The 25827-nt window shown below is 48.8% G+C and overlaps 1 protein-coding gene across 2 annotated transcripts in view; it reads right to left on the bottom strand.

Annotated features, from left to right (window-relative positions):
- Window positions 1-3175: 3175 nt before the first annotated feature.
- IGF2BP1 (insulin like growth factor 2 mRNA binding protein 1) overlaps window positions 3176-25827 on the bottom strand; it is a 34289-nt gene continuing 11637 nt past the window's right edge. The window contains exons 3-15 of one of the 2 annotated variants that reach the window (XM_074319863.1): window positions 15401-15449; window positions 14810-14861; window positions 12412-12475; window positions 10950-11231; window positions 9934-10068; window positions 9183-9305; window positions 8265-8400; window positions 7404-7526; window positions 6872-6991; window positions 5935-6009; window positions 5094-5225; window positions 4808-4921; window positions 3176-3268 (exon numbers count right to left, since the gene is read on the bottom strand). In XM_074319863.1, coding sequence (XP_074175964.1) covers window positions 3176-3268; window positions 4808-4921; window positions 5094-5225; window positions 5935-6009; window positions 6872-6991; window positions 7404-7526; window positions 8265-8400; window positions 9183-9305; window positions 9934-10068; window positions 10950-11231; window positions 12412-12475; window positions 14810-14861; window positions 15401-15449 — 1498 coding nt within the window. The remainder of the gene's footprint in view (window positions 3269-4807; window positions 4922-5093; window positions 5226-5934; window positions 6010-6871; window positions 6992-7403; window positions 7527-8264; window positions 8401-9182; window positions 9306-9933; window positions 10069-10949; window positions 11232-12411; window positions 12476-14809; window positions 14862-15400; window positions 15450-25827) is intronic. The other variant, XM_074319864.1, reaches the window with a different exon arrangement.

Consider the following 25827-nt stretch of genomic DNA (forward strand, 5'->3'; position numbering starts at 1 on the left):
CAAAGACAGATCCACCACGGCAAGCCCTTGGTCCCGCTAAACCTTAACCACCAAACCATATTCCTTTTGCTTTCTGGTAGTGTAACTTCCACGATTTTTCTGCTGGGCAAATATCAGCGATGAGTGGAGCTGTGCCTAATCCAAGTCAAGTTTGACAGTCCCTTGCCACACTTCCTGGCCTCTCCCGGGAGCTGAGTCAGCCAAAGGAAAAGGATGTGGGCTGAAGGTGTGAAGGGAGCAGGATCCCAAGGAAACTGAACACTGCAACAATCACATTTCAGGTACTGTGGGTTTTTTTTTTTTTCCTGATGGTAGTTTGAACCCAGATATCAAAGCATGCTTGCTGCTGGAAATTCACCTTAAATCACTAAATGGCCGATGTCTGAACGTTATCTGCTTGATTTTTGGGATAAAGCATATAGAGCTAGAGCCAGGGATGGAAGCTGGGAGACCCTTTATTGTGGTTAGGACAGGTGGGAAGCTTAATTATACTGGCCTGATATTATCCCTAAAAGCTTTCCTGCTTCCTCCTCTCTTTGGGGTAGACATTTCTGGGGTCTATGAAGGAACGTTATAGCGAGAAAATGGTTAAGACATGAACGAGGCGGGAACTTGTCCCCAATCACATTCGCATATACCCTACCCCTCTTTGCCACCCACCACCCTAAAATGAGAATTCCCTAAGTTTGGGTCCACCGTCAGAATGCATCAGATCAATCTAAAGAAGATAGGGAGATGGAGGGGGCAGTTATCCAAGAATTTGCTTGCCCCCTGGCCTACTGGTATAGACCAAGAACAGCAAGATGAGCTTGAAATGAAAACAACAAAAAATGAAAAGCATTGCAATGAACAGACCAGGTGGACCTCTGAGGGTTAGAGGGTAGCTTTGTCTCTTCCACCCACAGAATCTTGGCTCCCATATTTTTAGACGGAGAAATATAAATTTTTTAAAGGGTATATTTTTTAGTTAATATTTCTCTCCTCGATAAAACGGAGGCAATATTTTAAAATATCTCAACAGTACCACTGGTGGGAAAGATTGGCTGGGATGCCCTTTAACCAAAGGGGGAGAGAAGGGAGACTTGTTTTGTCACTGGGGGCCCACAACCCAACTAAGCCTCTTAACCACACCAGGCAGGATTTTCCAGCAGAGGCCGAAGTCAGAGATTGGAGCCTCACCCTGGGCCCTTCCCTCTCAGCCCCAGCCTTGTCTCAAGGAGCCAGCCCCCGCTGCCTTTCCCACAGGGCCTGTTCTCCAGAGTGTCTAAAGGGTTGCACTGGCTCATGTTGTAAGAAATTATGAAACATAACTTTCTCATTTTTTTCTTTTCATTAAAAAAATAAAATATTCAAGACTATCAGCTTCTCTTTTGCTTTGCTTTTCTTTTTTATATAAAATATCAGCAAGCCGCAAAGAAAAAAAAGATTTAAAAAAAAAAAAGGTGGGGGAAACAAAAAGGAAAGTAATTGCTGAGGTAACTTCATACCTTGAGGTAGTTTACTTGCGCACAGCATTACCTGACTGACTCCGCCCACATGTCATGGTTGTCTTGTTGGTACTGTTGTTGTCGCAATGTCAGAAGGAGAGGACGTCACACGTGGGATTTTCCACATGCAGAGAGGCCCTCCTCCCTTCCCAGCACACTTGATAGAATTGTCCAAGGGAGCTAAAGTACATCAACTGGCTAATATGCATTGACAATCAGTATATTAGGAGGAAAGGCCTCTCAGTTAACTGATGGCTGCCGTCTTCCACAGGGGCTGAACTTCAAATGGGATCTTATGAAGCCTGGTAAATTAATAAATTAAGCTTATTTACCTCTTTGTGTATAATATGTTGCTGGTATTTTGAATTGTTTTTTAGGCACACCTTTCATCACGCCAGTGATTCGTGGAGGTAGAAGCCATCAGTTAAACATGCCTCTAGGATAAAAAAGCACATACGCTGCAGTGAATACTGAATATTCGTAATACATGCCAGCTGATGAACTTTAGCTTTATCGGGAGCTCAGGGTTGGGTTCCACATCCCACCACCACCAAAAGAACAGTGCCATGGGGGGGAGTGCCCCGCAACCCCTGCCTCTGGGAACCAGCCCTTATGGGAGCACATGGGCTGGGGTGAGGGCAAGTGGCAGCCTTTGGGGCCACTCAAGTCCTCCATGGAACTGAGACTTTATCAAGGGGCATAGTGTCCCCTTCCCAGTGCTCATATCCAATCATTAAAATAGACTTTAAAAAAATATAAAATCTGCCTGAGAATGATGGGAATCAGGGACGGTACAGCGGTCGCCCCGAACCCGTGGGGCACTCAGTACCACCCATGTGCACCTGGACATGACGTGTGACCTACATGGTTAGGGGGACGCGAATGGGTGGGTGGGTCTTGGTGGGGAAGCCCCCGCAGGGTGGGGGAAATTTCAATTGCGCCAATTTTTCCAGATGGTGATCTGGAGTAGAACAGTCACAAGGGCACTCCTTTTAAACGTGGATTACTATATACTTTAATCATCTTTCTCCCCATTTCTGGCCCCATTATTTCTTGCTGTTCCTACTGGCTGGTTAGGGAGGGATTGGAATTAAACTCCAGATGCTGCTGTGTCTTCTCCCTTTGCGTCAATAACGTTAAGCTAAGCAATGCACCGGTTCCCACTTTTTCTGGTAGCAGTAAAGATAAAACAACTAGTGTGAATATCGGGAGAGGCTATGTCAGGGCATGAGAATGGAGGTATTTTAATCAATAAACCAAGCAGGAGAAGGCTGAAAGATTTTAGGGTCAAGAAGCAAACCATCCTTTGAGGCTGATTAAAACACCCCTCTGCATGTTTTTAAAAACATGAAGGAAATTTTATTTCTCTTCCCACTGGGGTCTGGCCCACCCTCTGTCAAGTGGGACCTGAAGAACTTACTTAAACAATCCACGTTTAAAAGCACCCTGAGCTAGAATTTCCATGGTGACACCCTGAGGGGTGGGCAGTGATGGGCCAATTGGTTGGGTGTTTGGGGCAGAGAGATCAGGGTTCCTCACTGGAACGTCTTTCTCAAGCAAGTGGGCAAACCTGATCTACATCCCAGCCCAAGCGTCCCTGATTCCCACTCATTCTCAGGCCTTTTGGGGAGAACACGCTCTCGATTTCAGCCCGTCGTCCTTGAGTCAACGTGATGGGGAGTGGCTGGTCACTTCCTCCGTGCCTGGGCCTGGTTACTCTGTCCCTTTTGGTGCAGCTGTTTAACTTGGGCCAGGATGTCTCGGATCTTGCGCTGAGCCATCTGCAGAAAGAACAGGCGAGAAGGAGGGCGTGAGGACCTCCAAAAGGCAAGGAAGGAGACCGCCTCGCACGAGAGAGGCCATAAGGACCCAAACACCAGCAACAAACAGGACACACAGTACTTCGAAGAAGACGAGGAAGACTGACGGTTAGCATGACCTTAAGAATCTCTGCTTCCGAGGGGACACCGAGCACCCACAGGATAATACAGCAAAGGCAGGGGTGGAGGAGGGAGGAGAAACAGTTCTATAAACTCACTCCGAATTTAAGACTTGACCAATTTTAAAAATTGACAAAGTTGACACACATTACTGAACCCCAAATGGAAACCTCGAGTTTCCAGGAGTATGTGTTGTTCAGAGGGTCATCAACTAGGAGACCTCAGTCACAAATCACAACGCCACTGCCCATGTAGTTACATCCGCAGGAAAGGGGATAAAATGCCCGGAGATGGATTAATGAAAAAGCATTGAAATAAGCTCCACTGTGAAAACGGGCAAAATACCAAAGGATCCACAGCTTTACTCTTTTCCTTCTTAACATGTTGCGTACGGCGGGGTTTAAATCCCTCATACCCCTCTGTTCCGGCAGGTTTTTAAAAGAAACTACTTTAAAATGCACTCTTCTCTTTAAAGCGTAAATGCTTCTATGTCATTTATTATTTTTCTATAAATAATAGATTCTACAAATAAATTATTCTATAAATAATTATTCTACGAATAATTCAATAAAATATGCAAAGTAAAAAGTCACCAGTAAAAACGAGAATTCTCGTTATCCGTCCCTAACGCATGGCTCAGAAAAAAACGAAGATTCTCGTGATCCGTACGCAACGTGTTAAAAATGTATTGCCTGAAGAACAAAGTTTTAAGGGAAATCAACCGCACAATGCTATTCATTTGGCAGAAATGTCCCGGAACATCTCCTTTCCATGAACAAGAATGGGTGATGGATAAAGACAATTTACTTTCTTATCCAGAGCAAAGAATGGTTAGGGAAGAACTAAGGTTAGAAAACAGGAAAGACCGTTAATATACATGGGGTGCCAAATAAAAAATGTATATACATTTTAAGAAAGCGAAACTATTAAAATTGTAATACTCAATATATACCAATAACAAAAGACAAATACAAATCACGTTTGACTTCTGCAATTACAAGAGGTGCTCCAAGTGGTTACCATCAGCGTCCAGACACTTCCGATTACGGCAAACTACTGCTTGAGCAACACAGACCGAAGTGTCCACTCATATACATTTTTTGGCACCCCCAAATGTGTAACATATAGTGTATAACATATAGTTATTTCATGTAACATATACTATATATGAAAGTTGTCAAATCACTTTCCCTAGGGAATCTTAAGAGGGAATAAAGCATGTATACATCACAGCCCTACACCTGGAAAAGAACGAACCAAACCAGGGGCAGACAGAGTCCACGGGACGTGTGAAGGTCATGCTGGTCACCCTCTGGAGTCTCGCGTCTCTGGTTCCTGGGCTCCTGCCACCCTCCTGTGATGGGGCAGTACCATATGTACCTGGCTGGCATAGAAATGCCCGATGATCTTGACGATGACCTGGTCGTTCTCATCGGGGGTCTGATCTCTTGGCACCACCACCTCAGCTGCTGTCAAATTCTGCAACTCATTCACCTGGGGGTAGGGTGGGCAGAGAAGAGCTCAGGGTGCCATCAAGAAAGCATGAGTAGGACTGGAGGGAGGGAGGGGCAAGAGGCTGGTGACTAGAAGGTAGAAACCGTACGCGTCGGGAGTTAAGCTTGGGGAGTAGAATCAAGTAACTTTCAATGTGACCCTCACAGCTCACCGTTTTACCGCCTTTGCCAATGACCCGTCCAGCTGCTGACGCTGGCACCCGGATATGAGTCTCCAGCTTTACTTCCTCCTTGGGACCAAAGAAGTTCTCCTCCTTGAGTTTTCCATAAATTCTTCCCTGAGCCTGAGAAGAGGTCATGGTTGATCAGCAAGCCATACAGAGATGACAAAGCACCCAGTGCAGTCCCCGAGCTCCACCCAATCCTCTTCTGGCCCAAGGGCCCACCCAACCACTTAGGCCAGGTCAACGGCACTGAGCTGTCAGTGTCCCTTCTGTTTATCTGTAATACTGGAGAACCTGCATAGAGTAACTGAATACACACTAATTCACAGGTTATTAACCAGACCTCTAGTATCTGGGGTGATTGCATTCATTTGGACAAGACAGTGGCCAGCAATTCACGGTCCTGAGTGAGTGGCAACTGATCGAGGCACGCAGAGGGCGGGCTGTCACGCTACAAAACCTGGAGAGCTGTCCCCTTCTCCATCCGTCAGGCTAAGTTAACCATCAGCTCTGCTGTCTGACCAGAAGTTTGAGAACCCAGGGATGTAGTAGGAGAGGGAATTTGGCATCAAAGGCCTTCTTAGTAACTAAGCCCGAGCGCACACAAGGAGCCCTCAGACTTCCTATTTCCCATATGCCTTGTTGACTTTCAAGAATTAGTGAGGGAAGTAAAAGTCGACAGAAATGAAGTTTGATGCCAGTCTGAAGGCAGCCTTCAGCGCTGTATCCTGCAGGGAAGCTTTTTAACAACGTGACACGGATTTAAGCCTTCCTCCCCATGTTGCCATTGAGTCCAGTGTGCCCAGTTTGGAAAAATAAAGACCAGAACCTTGAATTGGGCCTCTGGGGGTCCAGTGATGATGACCATACGAACTTTGGAGTCAGGAGTTTCTGGAGGAGCAATCTGCAAAGCAAACAGCTTTGGGTCAAAGAGTTGCCCTCTATCTCCACTGCTGCAGGCCCTCCATCCCACGGGGCATCCACTACCCACTTGAGGACCGGGGGTAAGAACCAAGACCCTGAACCCTAAGGTCACTGCCCCTGCACCAAGACTGTTTGGAGGGCATGGTTGGGTTTGCTTCAGGGGCGTTATCTAAGTGGGGCCTCCCCACTTGATCCCCTCCAATCTCCCAGGGCGGTTTCAGTGGAATCTTGCCCAGGGGAGGGGCAAAGATGAAATAACCAATGCGGGGAGGACAGTGACCACACTTCCCCAGAGAACAATCACTGCTTTTGCCTAAAACGTTAAGACCACTGAGAAAAATGAATTTAGACTTGTGAAATTTAACGCCTTTGTTTCCCTGTAACAGATTCTCCCTCCTCTCTCCATGGGACCCTGGCCAGGGAAGGTAAAAAGACAGTTGACATTTACTGAGCAACCACTGTGCACCAGGCACTGACCAAGACAGGGGCTTCCACTGCATTATTTCCTGGTGTTACCATGACTCCTGTACTGATTAGGAAACTGAGGCTCAGGTCACACAGCCTGGGGATGGGCATTCGAACCCTCATCCATCTGTGGTAAAACCTAAGCTCTCGTTCTAGGTTATAATACCGCCGCCTTCCCAGCCTGAAAAATCCAGAAGCACGGAAGGCATTCTGCAGAGGACGCAGCAAGGTCAAAAGCAAATGGGCCTGTGATTCCGCAGAGAAAAGGCCTCAGCGCCAACACTAGCTGGATGGGGGCGCCTGGTAACAATGGAGGAGTGTGACGGAAGCGGAGTCTTCCCCCATCGCAGGGCCTGGAAGGACACAGGGCATTTTACCTTGATGGAGGCGCTGGCGAAGCGGGAGAGCTGTTTGATATGCTGCCCCTTCTTGCCAATGATGGCACCCACCGCCTGGGCAGGAATGAACACCTGTACCATCTCCTGCTCCGGAGCCTGCTGCCAAGACAGGACATGTTACGACCATGGGCCAAAGGGCACAGCCCAGAAGCCCCTGCATGCCCATCATGCATCCTCAAGGAGGAGAGAGGCCAGGCACCCAGCGGCCAACCTGGGCTACGTGCTCTTTAGCTCCCCTATGCCCAGCAGGGCTAAAGAAGCCAGGCAAGAGGAAGAGGAGGGAAGAGGAAGCGTGCCCCCAGCACCCCTGGCAGAATCCGTGATTACCCTCCTTGGGACAGACGTTCTAAAGTGTCAGCAGTGGCTGACAACAATGCAGGAGAAGCATCCCCAGACCTCCCTTCTCTCTCCCTGCAAATTCCCAAGCATCTGGCTCCCACAAGGAGTAGAACTCTTTAAGGGAGGCCACGAATAGGCCCAGGTGTCCCCTGTAATAAGACCTTGCACCTACCATAAAGGAGCTGTAGGGAGCAGCTCCGGTGACGCTGCTGGGAGGTGGCGGGACTGCACTGGATGAGGCTGGGAAAAGACCTACAGCAGCCAAGTTCAGGCCGGGGATGAGATGAGACTGCAGCTAGGGGAGGAAGGTGAGGAGGAAGAAGTCAGCTCAATCTGACGGGGCCTACTGGTCCTTTGCGTGTGGCCCTGGCTAAACCAAGAGGGCGAGTACCCCCAGAGAGACTGGGCCAAACACAGGAGAATGACATGCCATTACACATACACCTGCCTGCCCTTTTGGTTTTCACTCACACTCACATATATACTTACGGTGTGGAGTTGAGTGATGTGGTGTTCTCATTGGACCAAGAACTAACTAGTAACTACAACCAGAAGAGCCAATTAGTTTTATTCCATCAGAACTCCATTCTCTGGTTTATTCCAGGCTGAGACAGATGGCAAACTCATAGCCCTGTATTGTAACGTGTCTACGTGAGAGGAGTGGCGGGGACAGAGATCCTTTTTGACTTCTAGAACTCACCTTTTTGGGTCACATACCCTAAACCATCATTCCCTTTTGAAAAATCACATGAAAATTATGGACGCTCTCCCCACTGAAGTATACGCAAACACATTTTACAAATAAGTAGAGGCAGCTCACAGACCTTGAAGCCCAAGATTGAAACTCCCACCCCAGGACTTAAATGAAGAACCCCTATTAATCAAATTTAAAAGCCTTTTTCTGATGAATTGAGGTCCAAAAGCAAAGTAAATGCTTCGAGGTCACACAGCACATGGCGTGCCTGCCCCCGGGGAAAACCCACTCTTGTGTGGTTTAGGCTCAGGAGGGCGGGCGGAGACGTCTGACACTCACACTCATGGCAGCCACGTCATTCTCATAGGCCTCCCGAACTTTCTTCATGATCTCCTGCTCAGCTCTGCAACAGTTCTCAATGGCCCCCTTCACGGTGATGGTCCTTTCAGGGTTATAGAGAGTGAGGTCCTGCAGCCTGGGGGGAAAGCAAAGAGCAGTGTCACCCTCCCACGCACAGCACAGGCTCAGGACCCGGCCAGGGACGAGTCACAGCTCCACCATTTCTGGGAGCTGTTTAATTTTTGCCAGATAGCTTTCCGTCTCTGGCCTATGCTTTGTAACCAGGGCAAGGGGAGGTCCAGAGAGATGACAATACCCAACTGAAACGCCTCTACTTGTGAGGAATCCAAACACAGACAGGTTGTCATCACAGGTAACGCGAGGCTTATTTTCCTCATGGTTCAAGACCATGCATTCCTTGCGCCTTTTTGGAACAGAGCAGTTTGCCCACCAGCGAGTCTCATGAAATGAAGACACACGGCACTCACAGGAGCTAATCTATCCCCTTAATTTTGGTTCTTCCCAGAGAGGCAGACCGCCATATAGAGCATATGCTCTGTCCTCAGATGAGGACCTAGTCCCGCCCCTTCTCGCAGCATGACAGACAAGCTTGAAACCTGGAATCCCTGGCTCCAAGCTGCAGGCTCTCTCATCGACACAGTGAGGTGGGATGGAGAGTGCAGAGGACTGAGGGGGGCACCAAACCACAGCCCCCCAGCCCGCATGGCAGTGGTGATAGGAGAGCTGCAGCCTTTATAGGAATAAATGTGCTTTACCACTTCTTTGATTATTCTTCTTCGATAGGCAAAAATGGCATCCAACAGCAGGGGCAAGTATTAAGGCTCAATAATGAAACACAGCCGACCCTGGGCCCCCAGACATCCCACTCTTAAGGAAGGAAATGTGACAGCGCCTTACGAGGAGATGGTGATTTTTGTCTCTGTGTCCTGCTCCACTTTCTTCAGGTTGCGCCCCTCCTTGCCAATGAGACGCCCCACGAAGTTATTATGGGCCAGGATCTTCAGGGGGACCTCGTCAGCCCTTAGGGAGACAGAGGAAGAAGTGAGGGCAAGAGCTCCTTAAATGGTGGGTCCCATGGGCTTAGCCATCACGTCACCCCAGTGGGGGCTTTCAGAAGCCACAGGACAAAGTTACGTGTTTGAAAATAACAAAAATGAGCAGATTGATGGTCGCTTAGGGATAGAGAGAGGGGCACAAGTGAGTGATGACTATGTTCATTATCTTAATTGCGATGGGGGTTTTACAGGTATGTACGTATTAAATCTCATGGAATTGTATAGTTGAAAATAGCCCCACTATAGAATTCGATGCAGCTATAAAAAGCATGCGGTGGGTCAGTATGTGCTGATGCATGAACGTGAAAAAAGCAAACTACAGAACAAGATGTTCACTATGTTACTATTTATGCTGAAACGTGCACATATACATGTTGTGTACATACACATGTGCACATGCAGGCTTGAGAGGGCACAGAATTTCGAGGAGGATATACAAGGAGTTACTAGTGGGAAAGAGGATTTCATTTCTCAGTTTCTATCCTTTGGTACAATTTCTGACCGTCTCCTCTATCTCTGTACTCTTCTTGTTAATCAGGTGTGGAGTCAGGGAAGGGGCAGTCCCCACATGCCGAGAAAAGCTGAAGCCTTACGTTTTGGTGTCCTTTGCCTCCTTATGCATAATCTCCAAGATCATTTTACAGGCGGAGGAGCAGCCCTCGGGGGTGGAGTGCACACTGATGGCCTTCTCCGCCGCCCCTGCGTTCTCTTTCCTGTGCACGTCTATCCTGAGGACCAGGGACAAGGGTGGTCAGGTAGCTGTCTCCAGGGAGACGGGGTCTTCTTCAGGCTTCCCCCACCTCTCCTCACCCAGAGGCACAGGACAAGGCCGGTCAGGATCAGAATTGGGGAGCACAGAGAAAGGGCGAGGGACACATGAGCAGCCTGCTGCTCCGGATTCTGTCTTAATCAGGAGGTGGTGGTTGGAAGGGTGGCCTCTACCATGGGAATGCGGGCTTGGGGATCAGCAGCCCACAACGCTAAAGCTGCATTTCCCCTGGAATTCTAGCTTTGCCCCTTAAGGTAGCAGTAAAGGGAAGGCATGCTGTCCCAAATTAAAAGTAAATAATAAAGGATTTACTATGCATAGGATATAATGTGACATTATATAAGGATGTAATATTCTTTTTTCAGAGTACACCAATCAGCCATCTAGATTAGAGAGGGGTGGCTGTGGTGGAATGGGAGACGGGACAGAACTACGCCTGTGACTGAGGGCCCCAACTTTGGCCAGGCTGACCAGCCCTACGGACACCAGTAGGTGGTACTAAAATCAGAGCACTGAAGAGTGACTGACTCCCTAAGACTAGGTTCCCTTGACGAGACTTTCTACAAGAAATTATAGACCCTTCTACCTAACAATGCGAGGCCCAGCCACTGCCACCAAATGGCACCCCCAAACCCACTCTACCTCCCTACCTGCCCGCCCCTGCCCAGGAGGCAGGGACTGGAAGTGGTGACCACTGAGTGGGAAGAAAAGTATCAGGCAACATTTCCTAAGCGGTAAATGTTGATGCCCGTCAGTGTATTTCCAGGAGGCACCTGCCCATCCCCAGACGCCAACCAGTTTCCTGGCACCCATCTCCATTCCCCAGCAGCCAAGACTCACTTGGACTGGGTCTGTTTTGTAATATTGCGGATGGTGGCACCCTCCTTGCCAATGATGGCACCCACATACTGGGTGGGCACCAGGAGCCGCAGGGGAATATCCACTTGCTGCTGCTTGGCTGGGGCCCCTGCTGCCACAGGTGAGCCCTGGCGGGGCTGAGCCCTAGAGCCAAAGCCGCCTCGGCGCCCGTTCTCAGGGCCCTGCGCTATCTGGTCATCAGGAATGTAGGAGACCTTCAAGGCATGGTTCTCCAGCTGGTGACCGTTCAGCTTCATGATGGCTCTGGGGACAGAGAGAGATTCTACTGTCACTCTGCTTCATGCCAATCACACCAAACGCCCTCACGTACAAAGCACCATATTGGGTTACAAGCAGCCCGGAACATAAGAAAGGGAGATGCCCACCTGCCCACCACTCCCACCTCCACCTTAGAGAACCTTCCAGTCTAAATGGCAGTAAGACAGCAAAGGAAACGTCAATAAGTTATTTCCACCGAAATTTGGAATCAGCTTGTCAACTTTAGCCAAAACTACCTATTAAGTCTGGCACCTTCCATGTTTAAGGAAACTCCATGGAAAAGAAGTTGAGTTAGAGATAGAATGGCTTGTTTACCACTTGGAAGCAGGAGTTTAAGTACATCTGGGATGCCTGCAAAACGTGATCAAGCCCCATCCAGTCCCAAACCTGTCGCTGGTTAGAAATGTAAACAAGGCAACAACAAGTAGTGGGGAGTGAGCAAGTGTTGACGTGATCTTTACAGCCAGGCAAAAGACTACAGATTGGCCACAAGGGGCAGTAGGAGCCTCCAGAAAATTCTGAGCCCATGAGACAACTGAAAGAAAATGGCATTTGAAAAAGTGGGGGCATTTTACAATGTACCCTAAGTTGGAGGATACAAAAGGGATAGAGGAAACACGATGAAGAAGCAAGAAAGCCACCAACAGCAAAATGTGGCAAAAAGCCTGTACCAGTGTCGACATAGATATAAACGAGTAAATGTGTAATGTGTACGGTTTGTCAGTACCAGTGGGTGAGAAGTGTTAACTGCTCAACCAAAGGGATAAGGAGCTAGAAAGTGTGGGTATGATGGGACTGCAAGTACCCCAACAAGCACAACTGGGCTCACGGGGATCAGTGCAGGAAAATGTCTGCCCCCACATAACATCAACGAATCCTTTTAAAAAATATTGCAGTTCTTCCTCGTAATCACTAGATGGTGCCATGAACACAGCAAACGACCCTGAAGTTCTCTCAGAAGCCAACCTCTTCTCCTGCAGAGGATTTCCCACCTTCCCTGGCCGTTCTTTGGTTCCCTCCTTTCTATGCATTTGCTATCAATCCCTGAACCAACAAACAATATCATAACCCAAGTGGGGACTCCTGCCTACCTGGAACTCATCCCTGTCCGGAAGCAGCAACACCCCTCAAAGACCTTCCCAGCCCCCCTTTCCAGCCCACTCACTGCCTGGTCTGTTCCCGGTTGGAATAGGTGACATTCACCACTGCCGTCTCACTCTCGGTGTTCACTGGGGGAGAAAAACAGGCCTTGGTTAGAGCAGTGAATTCTGGAGATGCCACCGACGAATCCAGTGTGTTAGAAGTTTATCCTTCCTTATTGTGAGGTCAAGAAGGCATCTAGACCACTTGGGGCTTGAATGACAAGGCAAAACAGTGCCCCCCTTCAGGTGCCTTTCACCAGAACTCCTAGAAAATCCAAATTCACCTTCTTGCATTTCCTTTCTATGTCTCCCTTTGATTTCCCCACCCAGCCCCCAAGAGAGCTGAGTATACAGAAGGATGTATAGTCATCCTAACATCAGCAGTCAGGCAGCAGGTCAGACGACCAGCCGGCATGCGCACAACAGCCTGATACATTTACCCTTGGAAAGTTAAACTAGTTAAAAATCAACACACACTGAAATTAGCAATTTATAGAAGTAAACATCCCAAGAAACGGTCTGGTCTCTAAGGATACGGCTGAAGAAACTTGGGGAACACTCAAATCCATTTTAGAGGCCTAAGTATCCTCAAGGATGCATTAATCAAATGTACATGTATTACGACCTAGCTAAATGGGTTGACAGGAGTGGCTGTTGTGGAGCCTAGAGGGGGAAAAAAGTATACGTCTGCATCTTTTCCTGGGTAAAGGATTTTCTGACTTGAGTATTCCAAGCATCTTGACCATGGAAATGCACATTCAGGGCATAATAAATTCATGACACTAGCCATTAATCCCATCACACTCCTCATAAGCAACCTTTTGATTACTATATATGCTTTCCTACAAGGAGGAGACTGGATTGGACATTAGAATACCAGGCGATCTGGGCACATACTTCTCATTTTAAATTAATAAAGTGAACCTTCTGTCCTATGCATCATGTCCTGTGATTCTGGGTCCCCTGGGCTTGCTTAACCCTGGGGTGGAGAACATGGACAAAAATCAGGCCTCTGCCCCTGAGGCAATCGGCCACAAAACCTCACGCAGACCACTCAACCCTTCTGGCCTTCATCAGCGGAGCTCTACCAACTCAGTGGTGAGGAAGATTCTGCAAGAATAATCTTCTCGTTAAATGGAAATACAGTAGTTAATAAAACCACTGCCTTCGTGGAGCTTTACATCCTAGGAGGGGAAGACAAAAATAAGCATAACAAATAGCCAATTCTAAAGAATATTAGAAGGGACTTTGCTCAGAAAGTTACACTTGAACAAACTTGAAGATTCTGTTGTCCAACAAAATGAAATGTTTCCTGTTCGCTCCAGGTACCGGGTATCCCCTCCAGACACGGTGCGTTATAGCTCCCTGGTGAGCCCTGGATACTTAACTAGTGTGGGCTCCTGCTAGGCCTCCTACGGAGGCTCAGCACCCATGTTCCCAAGCCACAGCTCAATCTTGTTCTGTTAGTCATTAGTCTAAGCTGTGAAAGGACTGGGCAATGGTTATGAGTGTGCCCGCTTGTGTCCTGTCATTTATGATAAAAGGCCAGCTTTAGGCTTAGAGCAGGAGAGAACCTGTTTGACTGACTCAGCACTTTACCTTCGTGCAGGCAAGTATTTTAATTGTTTATAAGGATTTATATAATTTGCCCGTTACACAAAGAATTTGGAAATGAATATTTAAATCTTGACTAGGTGATTATCCACGTTTCTCAAAGATCTACAAACACATACTGTATCTTGTCTGCCCTAATGACGAAGCTCTACATTTGTCCAGCCTAAATCACTCCATTTCATTTTAGCTCATTTCCAATGAAAATAATTTGTAATCTTAGACCATGGAGAAACCTCAAAAATCATAGCAAACTTATGATCTAGAATTCTTTTGTATTATTTCTCCCGCTGTGGGCCCACTCTTGAAAGATTCTGCCTGCCCATCAATGTGTACACTCAAGTAATAAATCCTCTGCTTTGTTCCCCCAAAAACATGTAGCTATCAGAGCTTCTGACAAAAAAAGAGGGGCGGGTGGGGTGGAGAGAGAGAACCAGTTGATTATTCCAGCCAAAAACAAAGAATTGAGATGCTTTTAAAATAAAAGGGCTGCAGACTTACTCGGGCTGAATGCACAATTTCCATTCTTAAACTATGTCTAAAATCTTAGGACCTCTACCTTGGTTGACCCCCAGGAGCCTGTGGACCCCATGTCGAGAAGGAGTGACTTTGAGTCTCTCATTAAACAAAAGAGAAACCTGTTCCAAGACAAGCAGCAGAGCCAAAGCTGGGCCCTAGTCCAGCATTTCTCCCTGCATACCACACTCTGTCTTCTTTTGGGGTGCTCATGGAAAATGAGGCAGAACAGGACCACCCACCCCACCCCCGCCAAGTCCTCCATCACCACTCCACCACTCTGCCCACTCTTACCTTGCTCACAGTTCTCTACTGTTCCATACTGAGCAAGCAGGCTGTCCAGGACCTAGGAGCATGGAGAAGGCAGGAAGGCTACTCTGAGCATCCTGGGAACGATCACAAGGCCAGCCACTGCACACCCCTCACCCCAAAGCACTGCAGCACAGGCAGAGCCTTAGGTGGGGATTGAGCATTATTACCTGTTCCATTTGCCCTTTCTGGGACAGTAATGCTGGTGGTGACCGATGGAGTTATCTTTGCAGAAATGTACTTGAGCTCCAAAAGGTATTTAAGGGCCTTTTTGGAAGCAGACTTGGGTCATCTGGGTCCCTAAAATCAACTTCTGCCATCACTAAGTTTGGGGCTCAGGGAACAATCTTCCCACTGCCCTAATGCTTTTCACCATAGGAACAAAAGCCTAAAGAACGAATTATTGGTAGTCTTGGGTTAAGGATGAGACCCAGCCTCCCTCCCCTTCTGCACCCCAGGCCTAACCCAAAACCACCAGAGGACCTCCCCAGGCACCTTTGCCAACACAGGCTGACCCAGACTTACTTTCCAGTCTCCACTACCCCACGCCAGGAAGATTTTCCCTCAATCACTTACTTCCCATCGAAGCTGGGGTGGAATATTTCTGATCTGAATTTTCCGGCTCCTGAAATGAAAGGGAACAGGATTAGTGACAGCTCTGAATGCTTCAGGGGACTGGGGCCTTATAGTTTTGAATCCATGTCCCAGTTTCCATCTCCCTACCTTCTGCTCAACACCAAAGTCTCAGAGTCTAAGAATGTTCAACTTGGGGACAGCAGATTTAGGGGTACTTTTGCTATCAGTGCATGTACCACAGATAGGAAAACCAAAATCAGAGCACGAGGGGAATATAATGCCCTGAAAAAAAAAAAAAAATCACATCTGCTTTGTTTATCTCTCTACTTAGCTTTCTCACTACAGAAAACTTTTGTTCAGTAACCATCTATTACCACCCACTATGTTTCAGGCACTAAGAATACAAAGTGACCTAAGACATTATTCATGAATGTGATACCTATTGAATTGGTGCCTCCTTCATGCTGGACTTTGTTCTCCATGCTGGGGACACAGCCATAGACAACAAAGTATCTGGCCTCAAGGTGCTCACAGCTTCTTAGGGAGACTATATGCAAACAAACCACAGCAGTATAACGGTGCAGCAGCTAAGAGCTTTGTGCAGCTATGGATTTAAACCCGGGCTCCACTTAGTAGCTCTGATCTTTAAAAGATTTCACTTCTTTGAGGCTCTGTTTCCTCCTTTATAAAAACAGGAAAAACACCTATTCAAGGGGTGGTATATAAGGTAATGTTAGATAACATTATAAAGAGCTTAGCAAAGGGCTTAGAGTAAGTACTTAAAGTGGAGTAACAGATGCATCTAGGAAGACGAAGGTGGGAGTGATTAACGTACACAGAACCCAGCATTGCGACCACCACCTTCCTTCCTCCCACTTGACTACACTTTTTCCTTCCCATCTTTCAAATGCCTCTTAAAAATATAATCTTCCCTGAGGAAGGCTTTCATTTCAGGTTCAAGGCTGAATCCCGGAGAAATTGGTTACCACCCAAATCAATGTCCTCATCTCTGAGGTTAAAGAATTTTAATTGACCTGTCTATATTGGTCAATTGTCATTATGTCTTTGCCTATCCCTGATCACAAAATCTTAGTCTAGGGACACAGCACCACAAAATTCTAGTGGCATGAGGAAAAACTGGACTAGGAAGCAAGAAAGTCCAGTTCTAGCCCTTAAACTGCCCCTGACTGGGTGTCTGTCTAAACCACTTAAAGCTTCTGGCCTCTCTCCCTATGCAGCAGGGGTCGTGTCAATTCCTGCCAAGCTAGAAGGGGGGCGTTGAAAACATATGGGACCAAGGGAAGGGATGCTAAGCTCTAACTATAAATGTTTCAATCTTGGCTCTGTCCTGGGCCAGCTCACGGATTTCATCTCAAGTGTCTTCAGCTATAAAATGGAAACAGAAGGACTCTAGTAGCTCTGCTGCTTTGAGTGTGGAAAGTCATTGATAAAATAGGTTCAGGAAATCTCTTCTGGGGATGAAATAACTTAGGGGGAAAGGAGGGTAACTGTTGAAGAGAATCTGTCTGTGGCTCATAACCTGATCTGAGGAGGTCAGACTATAGCAGGACAAAAGGACAAGGATCAGAGAAACAAGTCCAGTTCCAGGTCCTCGGATCCCACACCAGGCCACCTTCCTGTGATTAACTCATTTGCCAACAGGGAGGCCATGGCTTCTGCCCTTGTAAGGGATTTCCCGTATGACTCACTTGGTGACCAAATGGACAGAGAAAATCCAGGACCTCTCACAATGAAAATCAAACTGCTGGAGAACTGAGTAAGAAATAATTACACCATTGGAAGATTGAGAACACGCATCCAGCCTAACGCCAATGACAGGGGTCGCCCAAGCCCAGGATCTCCCTCAAGGGAACTTCTGGGTGAAGAGCAGACGGGGTGGGGGCTGCCTGCCTGGAAGTTCAAACCAGTAAGGCCTACAGCAACCCCAGTGCAGGAGCTCAGTTTGAAGAGCACTCTTTCAAGATGGTCCCTTGGTATAATCTCAGGTTAAAGGTCAAAAGTACCCTCCCTTCCAACTCCTAGTTTTAGGGCTTTCTTTTCAGACTGGGGAGGGGTTGTGGAGGGGATGGGGTGGTGAAATCAAATCTCTGCTGGGGACGTTAATCCATATCCTGAAAGCAATGGCAGTCTGGAATGTGTGGAATGTTCCAGGAGAAGGAGGGGGAGGAGGGTAGGGCCACCCAACCAATGAAGGCAAGGACATCCTGTAGCCCTCCCCCAGACCCCTCAGGCCTCCAAACCCCCTTTCAGCAAAGCCCCCAACCCAAACAAAAACACATCAGAGGCTGGGAAGAACCTTTGTCTTTTAAGCCCTTGGCCTGGGTTCTATGAAGTATGATGCTACCTGGTTTCTTTCAGGCGCAAAGCATATGGGGAGATGCAGGGAACTGTATGAGAACTGTACACTCTTCCCTGGACCCCTGGGCTCTGCATTCACCCTACAACGTTTTATGGAAGGCTCACTGCGGGCTGGGTGAGGGCAGTGTGCTGAGGACAGCAGGATCCGGGTGGAAGCTGAGGGTGCCCTGACTGGTTGGTTATAGTCTTTGCTCAGTACTTGAGTTTCCTCCCGTGGACAGCTGATAGGACTTTTGTGATAACACTTAAAGCAGGGCGCTCAATCCCTATGCCAGGCCCAGGAGCCTGCAGATATCCAGACAAGGATGGCAAGAGAGAGGCAGGCAGGGCTGACAATGAGCAGCTCAGAGTGATAGTAAAAGAGACTTCCACACTAGTGGGGAAATAGTGGGAAATACCACAGCCTAGAGTCCCACCCCTGTGATAACTAATGGGACCCACTCCAGCACCCCAGTGGATCAGCTTCCACTAGGGTTGAGCAATGTCTTTTGTCCTATAGGTAATAGGGCACTATACTGAGCAGAGCCTGGGGTACCTAAACCCCAACATCCATTGTTCAGGAAAGGCAAGAGAACTCCTAGAGGTTAAGGAACCACCACCTCGAAGCTGATAAACCTGCTGAGTGAAAGAATGGAGCCATGAGCCCCAGGCAATGCAGGCAATGACTGCAGCCTAATTATTTCCCTGGGTGCCAACACTGTAGCTTCTGACCTCTCTGCCTGCCCTGACCTGCAGGGCAGTTACGGAGATCTGGGGCAGCTCCCCAGATACAGAGCAACCACAGGGACCCACCTCTCTAAAGCAAGAAACAAGCAGGGGGCATAAGGGCCACAGAGACCAAAGTGGCCATTCTTCTCAAGACCAGGGGAGATTCCCGAAGAGACCAGAAGGAGAGAGCATCCGTGCAACAGCATAAGGAGTTAAACAGGAAAATAAGAGATTCAGGAAGCACAGGGTCTGGGCACCCGGAAGGATGGCTGGGAGTTCTCCCTGCTCAGGAAGCTCTTGTCCTTTTCACCTTTTCAGAGAAGTGTCACTGACAGACTGAATGGAAGGAAAATGGGTCAGTATTTGAGAAGTACTTACCAGATGCCACGCTCTGAGATTCAGCACCTCCTGTCCGCCTCCCATTCCCCACATTCATGGCTCCGTTTTACAAGCCAGGGCCCTGAGACTGGGAGGCGGAGTGCCTTGGCCAAGTCACACAGCTCTTAAGAGCCAGAGGCAGTATTTGAACCCAAAGCCTGTCTGGTTGAAGGCTCTTTGCACTGTCTCGTGCTGCCTTTTTGATGGCACAGAGGAGATAAAAGGCCTTTGCCAAAACCTAGTCATGTTCGGCTTGAGGAGAAATTTCAACTATTCAGAGTGAACAGGGCACCTGCTGAATGGTGCTGCAGTCCAGTAAGCCAAAGAGCCCCACCCGTAATTCCTTAAGCTAGTCACTTCTTTTCCCAACAGATTTCCAGAGCTAGCTGGCAAGTGATTCTACGGTGTAGCCAACACTGACTACATGTCTGATAACGTTGTTAACTTTAAATCATGGTGATTTTTTAAGTTTACATTTTAGAAATGCATACTGAAATAGTTGCAGATGAAATGACACATCTAGCATTTGCTTCAAAATAATCAGGGGATGGGTATAAATGAAAACAGATTAGATACAAAAGTTGGTAATTTTTAAAGCTAAGTGGTGGGCGCCTGGGATTTATTACACTATCCTCTCCACTTTTTTATGTTTACTTTTTTCCATAATAAAAGAGTTGGGGGGTGATGGTTATTCTAGCTCACCTGGTTTGAAGTCACTGCAAGTTCCAAATTAAAGGGTCTAAGCTAATGAGGTTTTCCTATTGGTGTTTTATTAGCAAGAATCCAGACCTTGGTTAGGCGCCTGCTGGGGGCAGGAAGAGTATGAGCCTGGGGTCCAGTGGAGGGAGGAGCAGATGCACAGATGGGACCCTTCTCACAATGCACATGGGAACAGTGACTCAAGGTCTCCAAGAATGGGGGGAGGGGTGAAAACTGCCCCAGGGACTGTCCTTTTTCTAATTCTTTGCAAACCTCCTTCCTCTTTTCACCCCAATCTCAGTGGGGAGGGTGCCATCTTCAATAGCAGAGGCCTCACCCCTCCCTAGAGAGGAGTTTCTTTAAACCAGGGTGGGGCAAGCCAGTTGAGAAGATGGGGAAGGAGGAGGTAGTAGGAGGTTCTGGAAATCTTGTTAAACTTGGGGCACTATTCAGAGGCCTCTATTGTGAGTCAAACCTGGACTTTCATCTCAGCAGAGAACTAGGATTAAACCATGATCTCCAGATTAGATCCTTCACCTCCACCCCTCCCCCAGGCCATGATTCTCTGAGTAGCAGGCTGTGTGGCCTTGGGCAAGTCAAGCCTTCAATTCTCAGGACCTGTTTCTTACATCAGGGTAAAAGGATAATTAGTTGATTTTACAGGATCTTACGTTTCCAGACAGGGATCAACCCAGTCCACCTACATTCTTACTTAGAGGGATTTTCTGTGTCTTGATGGTCTAAGTAAGTGGTTCTTAACCTTTCTTTTGAGACTTGGTTCCCATTAGGAATCGTGACAAACACTCTCCACCAGAAAAATGCAAACATTTTGCACACAGTTTCACATTTTCAGGGGTTAAGGAAGACTTTGGAATCCATCCATAAATCCAAAGTTAAGTCACCCTCCCACAGATCTACACATTTAACTTCATCCCCAATGATGGCCAACTCTTCACTCAAGCCTGCCTGCATGTCGGGAAGAAACTAACCCAAGGCAATCAGAAAAGCTTGACTGGGAATGGGGTTGGGATTATTGCTTGGATATTGGAAACGAGTAAGTAACTCAGCTGTTTCAAACCTACAGAAAACACACCGTGCTCATTTAATTCTAATCAGTGGTTAAGAAGCTCCCTGACTTACCATGACTTACCTCAAGGATTCTGGAGTCCGTGCGGCTATTAAAAATGTATACTTACATGCGTGGCTCCCATTGCATTTCTGTCTTTTGGTTCTAGGCACGGCGCTACAGTGCAGAGCCTAGAGTGACGAAGATAGGCATGCCTCCTGCTCTCATGGAGTTTACAGTCCAGCAGGGGACCCCAGTTTGGTTTGGAATGGGAGACGGGAATGGACAAAGTGAACTGGGATGTGGAGGTGGGCGGTCCACTGGATCCCTTCAGAAGTGGGTGACCCCGTTGACTCCTCAACAAGAGAGTCCCCTGCGGCTGACACCGGAGTAGAAGCACCCTTCCAGAGCTGGCTCCCTTCCCAGTTGTTTTTCCCAGCTGGAAGTCACACATAAAAGATGTCCTAACGTGCCAACCTCTGCCTTTTCCATAAGATCATCACTCAAGTCTTTCCTCCCCACCCAGCCTCCTTACCCCATAGCATGGAGAGGTGGAAAAAAATAATTGTCCAAGAAAGCTTCTGAAGGGGGCGGACCTGGCACGCTCCAGGCACGGCAATAGCTGAGAAAGAAGGAGGGGTTGGGGAGGGGAGGAGGAGCTGGCCCAATGCCCAGGGCTCCGTGCCAGGCTGATCCAGAGGCAGGGCAGCCAGACCGGGGGGGGCAGGCGGGCGGGCGGCTGGGTGGATTGATGGGCAGGGTAGGGGCTGGAAAGGAAAACACTGATCTACTAGAAGGTGCAGAACCAGACCGAGCAGATACCACCACCAAGGAGAACGCCAGAGGGGATGGGGAGAATTGAAGACAGGGACACGACTAGAATGTATCTGTGAACATGGTCTTTTAAATATACATTGCACACACGCACTGTCCCGTGTGCCAACTCCTGTGCTAATGTTGGGGACAAGCAGAAGGAAAAACAAGTCTACAGAATTAACAGAAGACTTTGGGCTGAACCCTACCCCCCCGCCCCAAATTTGGAAGGCTCTATACCACGTTTAATACGCTCCTAGCCTACCTGGAGTCGGAACGGGAAATCACTGGGCTTCTTACATGACCAACGACACACACACACACACACACACACACACACACACACTGCCCCGGCACTAGAAGTTCTCAGTTGAAGGAAATCAGATTCACACAATAAGGCAGGAGAGGTGTGAGCCTCAAGCCTTGAGAGGGTCCTAAACATTCACCTTCATTTTACAGATGGAGAAACTGAGGCTGAAGAAAAGGGAAGAGACTTGGCAACACTGAGGTAGGACTAGATCTCAGCTCTCCTCCCAGACTGGTGATTTATGTTCACGCCGCCAAACCTCGCTGCTTTCTCTATGACAAGAAGTGTTAACACAGCCTAAGTGTACAGCCCCAGTGTCAGCAGCAGGAAAGATGCCCATATTCTGTATGGCTAAGTGCGTGCCAACTGGCTTTTACGGCATGCGGCTCCAATTTGGGCATAGGATTTAACTCACAGAAAAGCTAACTACATTATAATACGGCTGGATGACTGTCAGAGAGATTTGTTAGCAGGGTAAAAGGGTACTCACCAATTTGATCTTGCAAAATTTCACCGAGGTTTGGGACGGGGAAGGAAGCAATGGTGTGATACAGAGTGGAAAGGTGCTAACTAGTGTTAGAGAGCAAGCAAACTTCAAAGATGAATACTTTGCTCAATTCGCTCATCTCGGAAATAAATGGTTTGACAAGAAAGCACACATTTTTTTCTTGCCCATCTGGGCAGCGCCAAAGGAAGCCAAAACAGAAGCTCTGAGTCAGTGGAGCTCTTTCCAAATCCCAACTCTGCCTGGGCCAACTGCCACTCCCTCCTCCTTCCACTGTGCTCTCTCCCCCTAGAATCTTGTTCTTTCACCTGTGTGGTAGCTGGCCGTGTGAGCTCTACAATGTGAAGTGGGAGGAAAAGGGAATCGGGGGCCTGGGGAGGTGGGGAAAAAGAACCATTAGCATAAACCTAGCATGTTTATACAAATGGAAGTGACCAAATGCGAAGGCAAGCGGTGGTGTGGGGAAGAAATTAACCATTGAGTTTACCAGCAGTTGCCACTGCTCACCGTACTTCTCAGGATGGCAGTGGGAAGTGTTTCTGGGAACTTCCCTGGGGGTGGGGGAGGTTAATGGCTCTAATTGAGAGAACTGTGGAGAGGGGCTCAAAGACCACTTCCTGCCCCAGCCTCACCAGAGATGTTGGTTTTGCTCTCACCCACCCCACCCCAGCTCCTTGGAGATGTCAACATCTTAAGCTTAAGAACCAAAAGGTCTGGCACTCTGAGACCCAGGGACCTGGCTGAAGACGGAGCTGGCTCTCAGTGGAAAAACATCATGGGGCATGCCTAGGAAATGGAGAGGTTGAGAGTCTCCTCAGGAGGGAACGGCAAGCTTGGAGAGCCCAGCTCAAGACAAGGATTTTGAGGTGCAGCTCTCAGAAGCAAGGAAAAGGAAATTAGACCAGCCTTAAGAGAAATGTCTTCTGCAACACAGAATTCTGCATTGAGAAAAAGACTGGGAGTTAGGAGTAATTCTTGGAATCTAATGTTCCCTGGGAAAGGAGGAGATTGTATCCCAGTATACATTTAAAAATAATAGTGTATCCTATTAGTGGAAAGGAGCTCTGGCCTATCCCTCCAACATGAGGTTAACAACCTCAAGAGATTCATCATCTCCGCTCCAGCTGCCAAAGACCTGTTGGTGGTCAGAAACTTCAGGAAGCTGGTGTTTGTTTCTTCCTAGTGGGGTAGTTCTTCATCAGAACAACTCTGCTCTGACAGGGATACCCATCCCCAGTTCTGCCCTGGCTTGGGAAAGGAGCGTAAGGCCCTCTCCGTAGAGGTCTTTCTGTCCCCAGTCCAGGGATCCTGTCTGGGAGGACTAATGGCGTATCCCAAGACGGTTCTCAGCCATCCTGGGCTAGGAGCAGGGGGCAAGGCTAACAGCCGAGCGGACCAAAGGCTGCGAGCACAGCTTTCACTGTGGAGGCCACTGGAAAGCGGGAGCAGGCAGGGCAACTGAGGAGAAAGAAAGGGGTGCCTGGGAAGGGCGGCAGCAGCTGAGGGTGGGGGAGGGCTGCTGGCAGCTGGGGGTGGGGGGAGGAGGGGAGTCCTCATGAACGGGCAATTGAGAAGGTTTGAGCAGCTGAGCGGCTGGGCTGGCGTCGGCTGGCCTGTGCCCCACGTGGGCCGCCCCTTCCCCCAGCCCCTCTCACCTAACCCAGGGAAAGCTGAGCGCTCACCCTCCCACCCCAGCCGCTGGGTGGGCCGAGTCAGCACAGCACAGGGAGGGGGACAGTGGATGCCCCTAGGGCCCCCCTCTGCTGCAAGACCCTGCCAGTCTAGAATGTTCTGCCTCCAGAACCCCCTCGGTACCCTGCCTCCCTCCGAGCGGTCCCGCTGGGCCCCTGGGCCCTCGGCTACCCGCGCAGGGCCCAGAGGGGGAGGGGACACACTCCGGGGGCTGCCGGGTGGGGGTGGGGACCAGGACTTTGCCCTTTGTCTCTCTCTCCAGAGCCACCAGCCGAAACCCGACCCCATCAGCGAAGCCAGGCAGCCAGAGAGGGGCAGGCTCCCCCTCCGGGGTCCTTTAGTAAATCCAGACCCGACCTCCCTGTGGTCAGGGCTGTGACTGAGGTGGTCCTGTGGGGGAGGGGGCTTCCCGCCTGCAAACAGGCCTGCAAGCATTTAAGTGGGAACCGGTTGGGGGTAGGGGGCTGGAAGTGGGGCCGCAGAAGCTAGGAGGGGAGAAAATGGCCCGGGAGGCGGCATTCCTTAGAGACTTCGGCTGGGCTGCGGGAGGAGGCTGGACCAGCCCGGGAGGCCTCCCACTGAGAAGGCAGGAACTGAGGCCTGGGAGTGGAGTGGGCTGGGCTGGGTTGGGCTGGGGGCACTGAACCAAAGGGCCTTCCGGGCCTGGAGAGAAAAGACCCTCCTCCCGGGGCGCTCTGGGAGCCTCCACAGCAAAGTCATACTCACCCCCCCACGCAGAGTAGGGCATTTGTCTGGGAGGGAGAAGCACTTCTTTGTCTGCCCCTTTGGGGTGCCATCAATTAATAATATTAATAACTCACATTTGCACAGGACTTGATGGAGTTTACAAAGTACTTCTTTACAACCACACTCTCCTATGAACCTAGAACAAGAGGTTGACTGAGCCTCTAAACAACCACAGGAAATGGAGACTATTTCTATTTCCATTCTGCAGATCAAAAAACAGGCTCAGTGGGGTTAAGTGACGAGACCAAGGTGACACTGGCCAGCAAGTGTCACTACACCCTGAAGCCTGTTCCTGCTTGTGGGGGGTGGGAGATAACTGGGTTCTTGCTCCTCAACATGTATGAACTGCGAATTATGATTCTGTAGCAATGGAACAAAGGTCAACTCTTTGTCCCTTCCAGCTAAGACGAGGAGGGTAAGAGGGGAAGCATCTCTGTCCCTGCCCTTCCCCCCAACCTCCTATTTTTCCCACCCCAGGGTTGAACCCAAACAAAAGGGCAGAGACGACAAAATCAGCCAAAGGCACCAAGCCCTGGTGCCTAACAGAAGTGCCAAAGGATGGAGGTTTGTAAAACTCAAAATACTTAACCAGCTTATTTCATGAGATTTCTGGAAATGGAGAGAATTCAGATGAGGAAACGAGGCCCAAGAAAAGACACTGACCCCAAATCCCAGTTTACACGTCTGGGGAAAGGACGGATTGTGATCCCTGAATTCTATCTAACGGCACTCAAGGCCCCCACTTGGTTCAGCTCCCTCTCATGGGTTATTTCCTTCCAAGAGCAGAATATTCCCATTTCCCATGTTAGCTACCTAGACAAGGGGAAGTTTTCTTCAACCACTCAAGAGTGCCTGAAAATCCCAGAAGTGGGAGGAAAATACAATGCAAAGCAGGAATGAAACACCTGGGGAGCAAAGAGATTTGGAGCAAGGAGAAATTAATGTTAGGTGTGTTTTTATTTGCTAACCTTATGCTCTGCCCACAGAAAAAAGCTCGAGACTCAACTTTGAGTATTGAGGATAACCTGGTTCCCACCTTGTAAGGAGAGCTCAGCCTGGGAGGTTGAAAGGCCTGGGTTTGAATTCTAACACTACTACTTATTCAAGGGATGACTTTGGTTGACTAAATCACT

This window comes from Rhinolophus sinicus, linkage group LG15, assembly GCF_036562045.2.
Source record: "Rhinolophus sinicus isolate RSC01 linkage group LG15, ASM3656204v1, whole genome shotgun sequence".
In the NCBI taxonomy this organism is placed as follows: domain Eukaryota; kingdom Metazoa; phylum Chordata; class Mammalia; order Chiroptera; family Rhinolophidae; genus Rhinolophus; species Rhinolophus sinicus.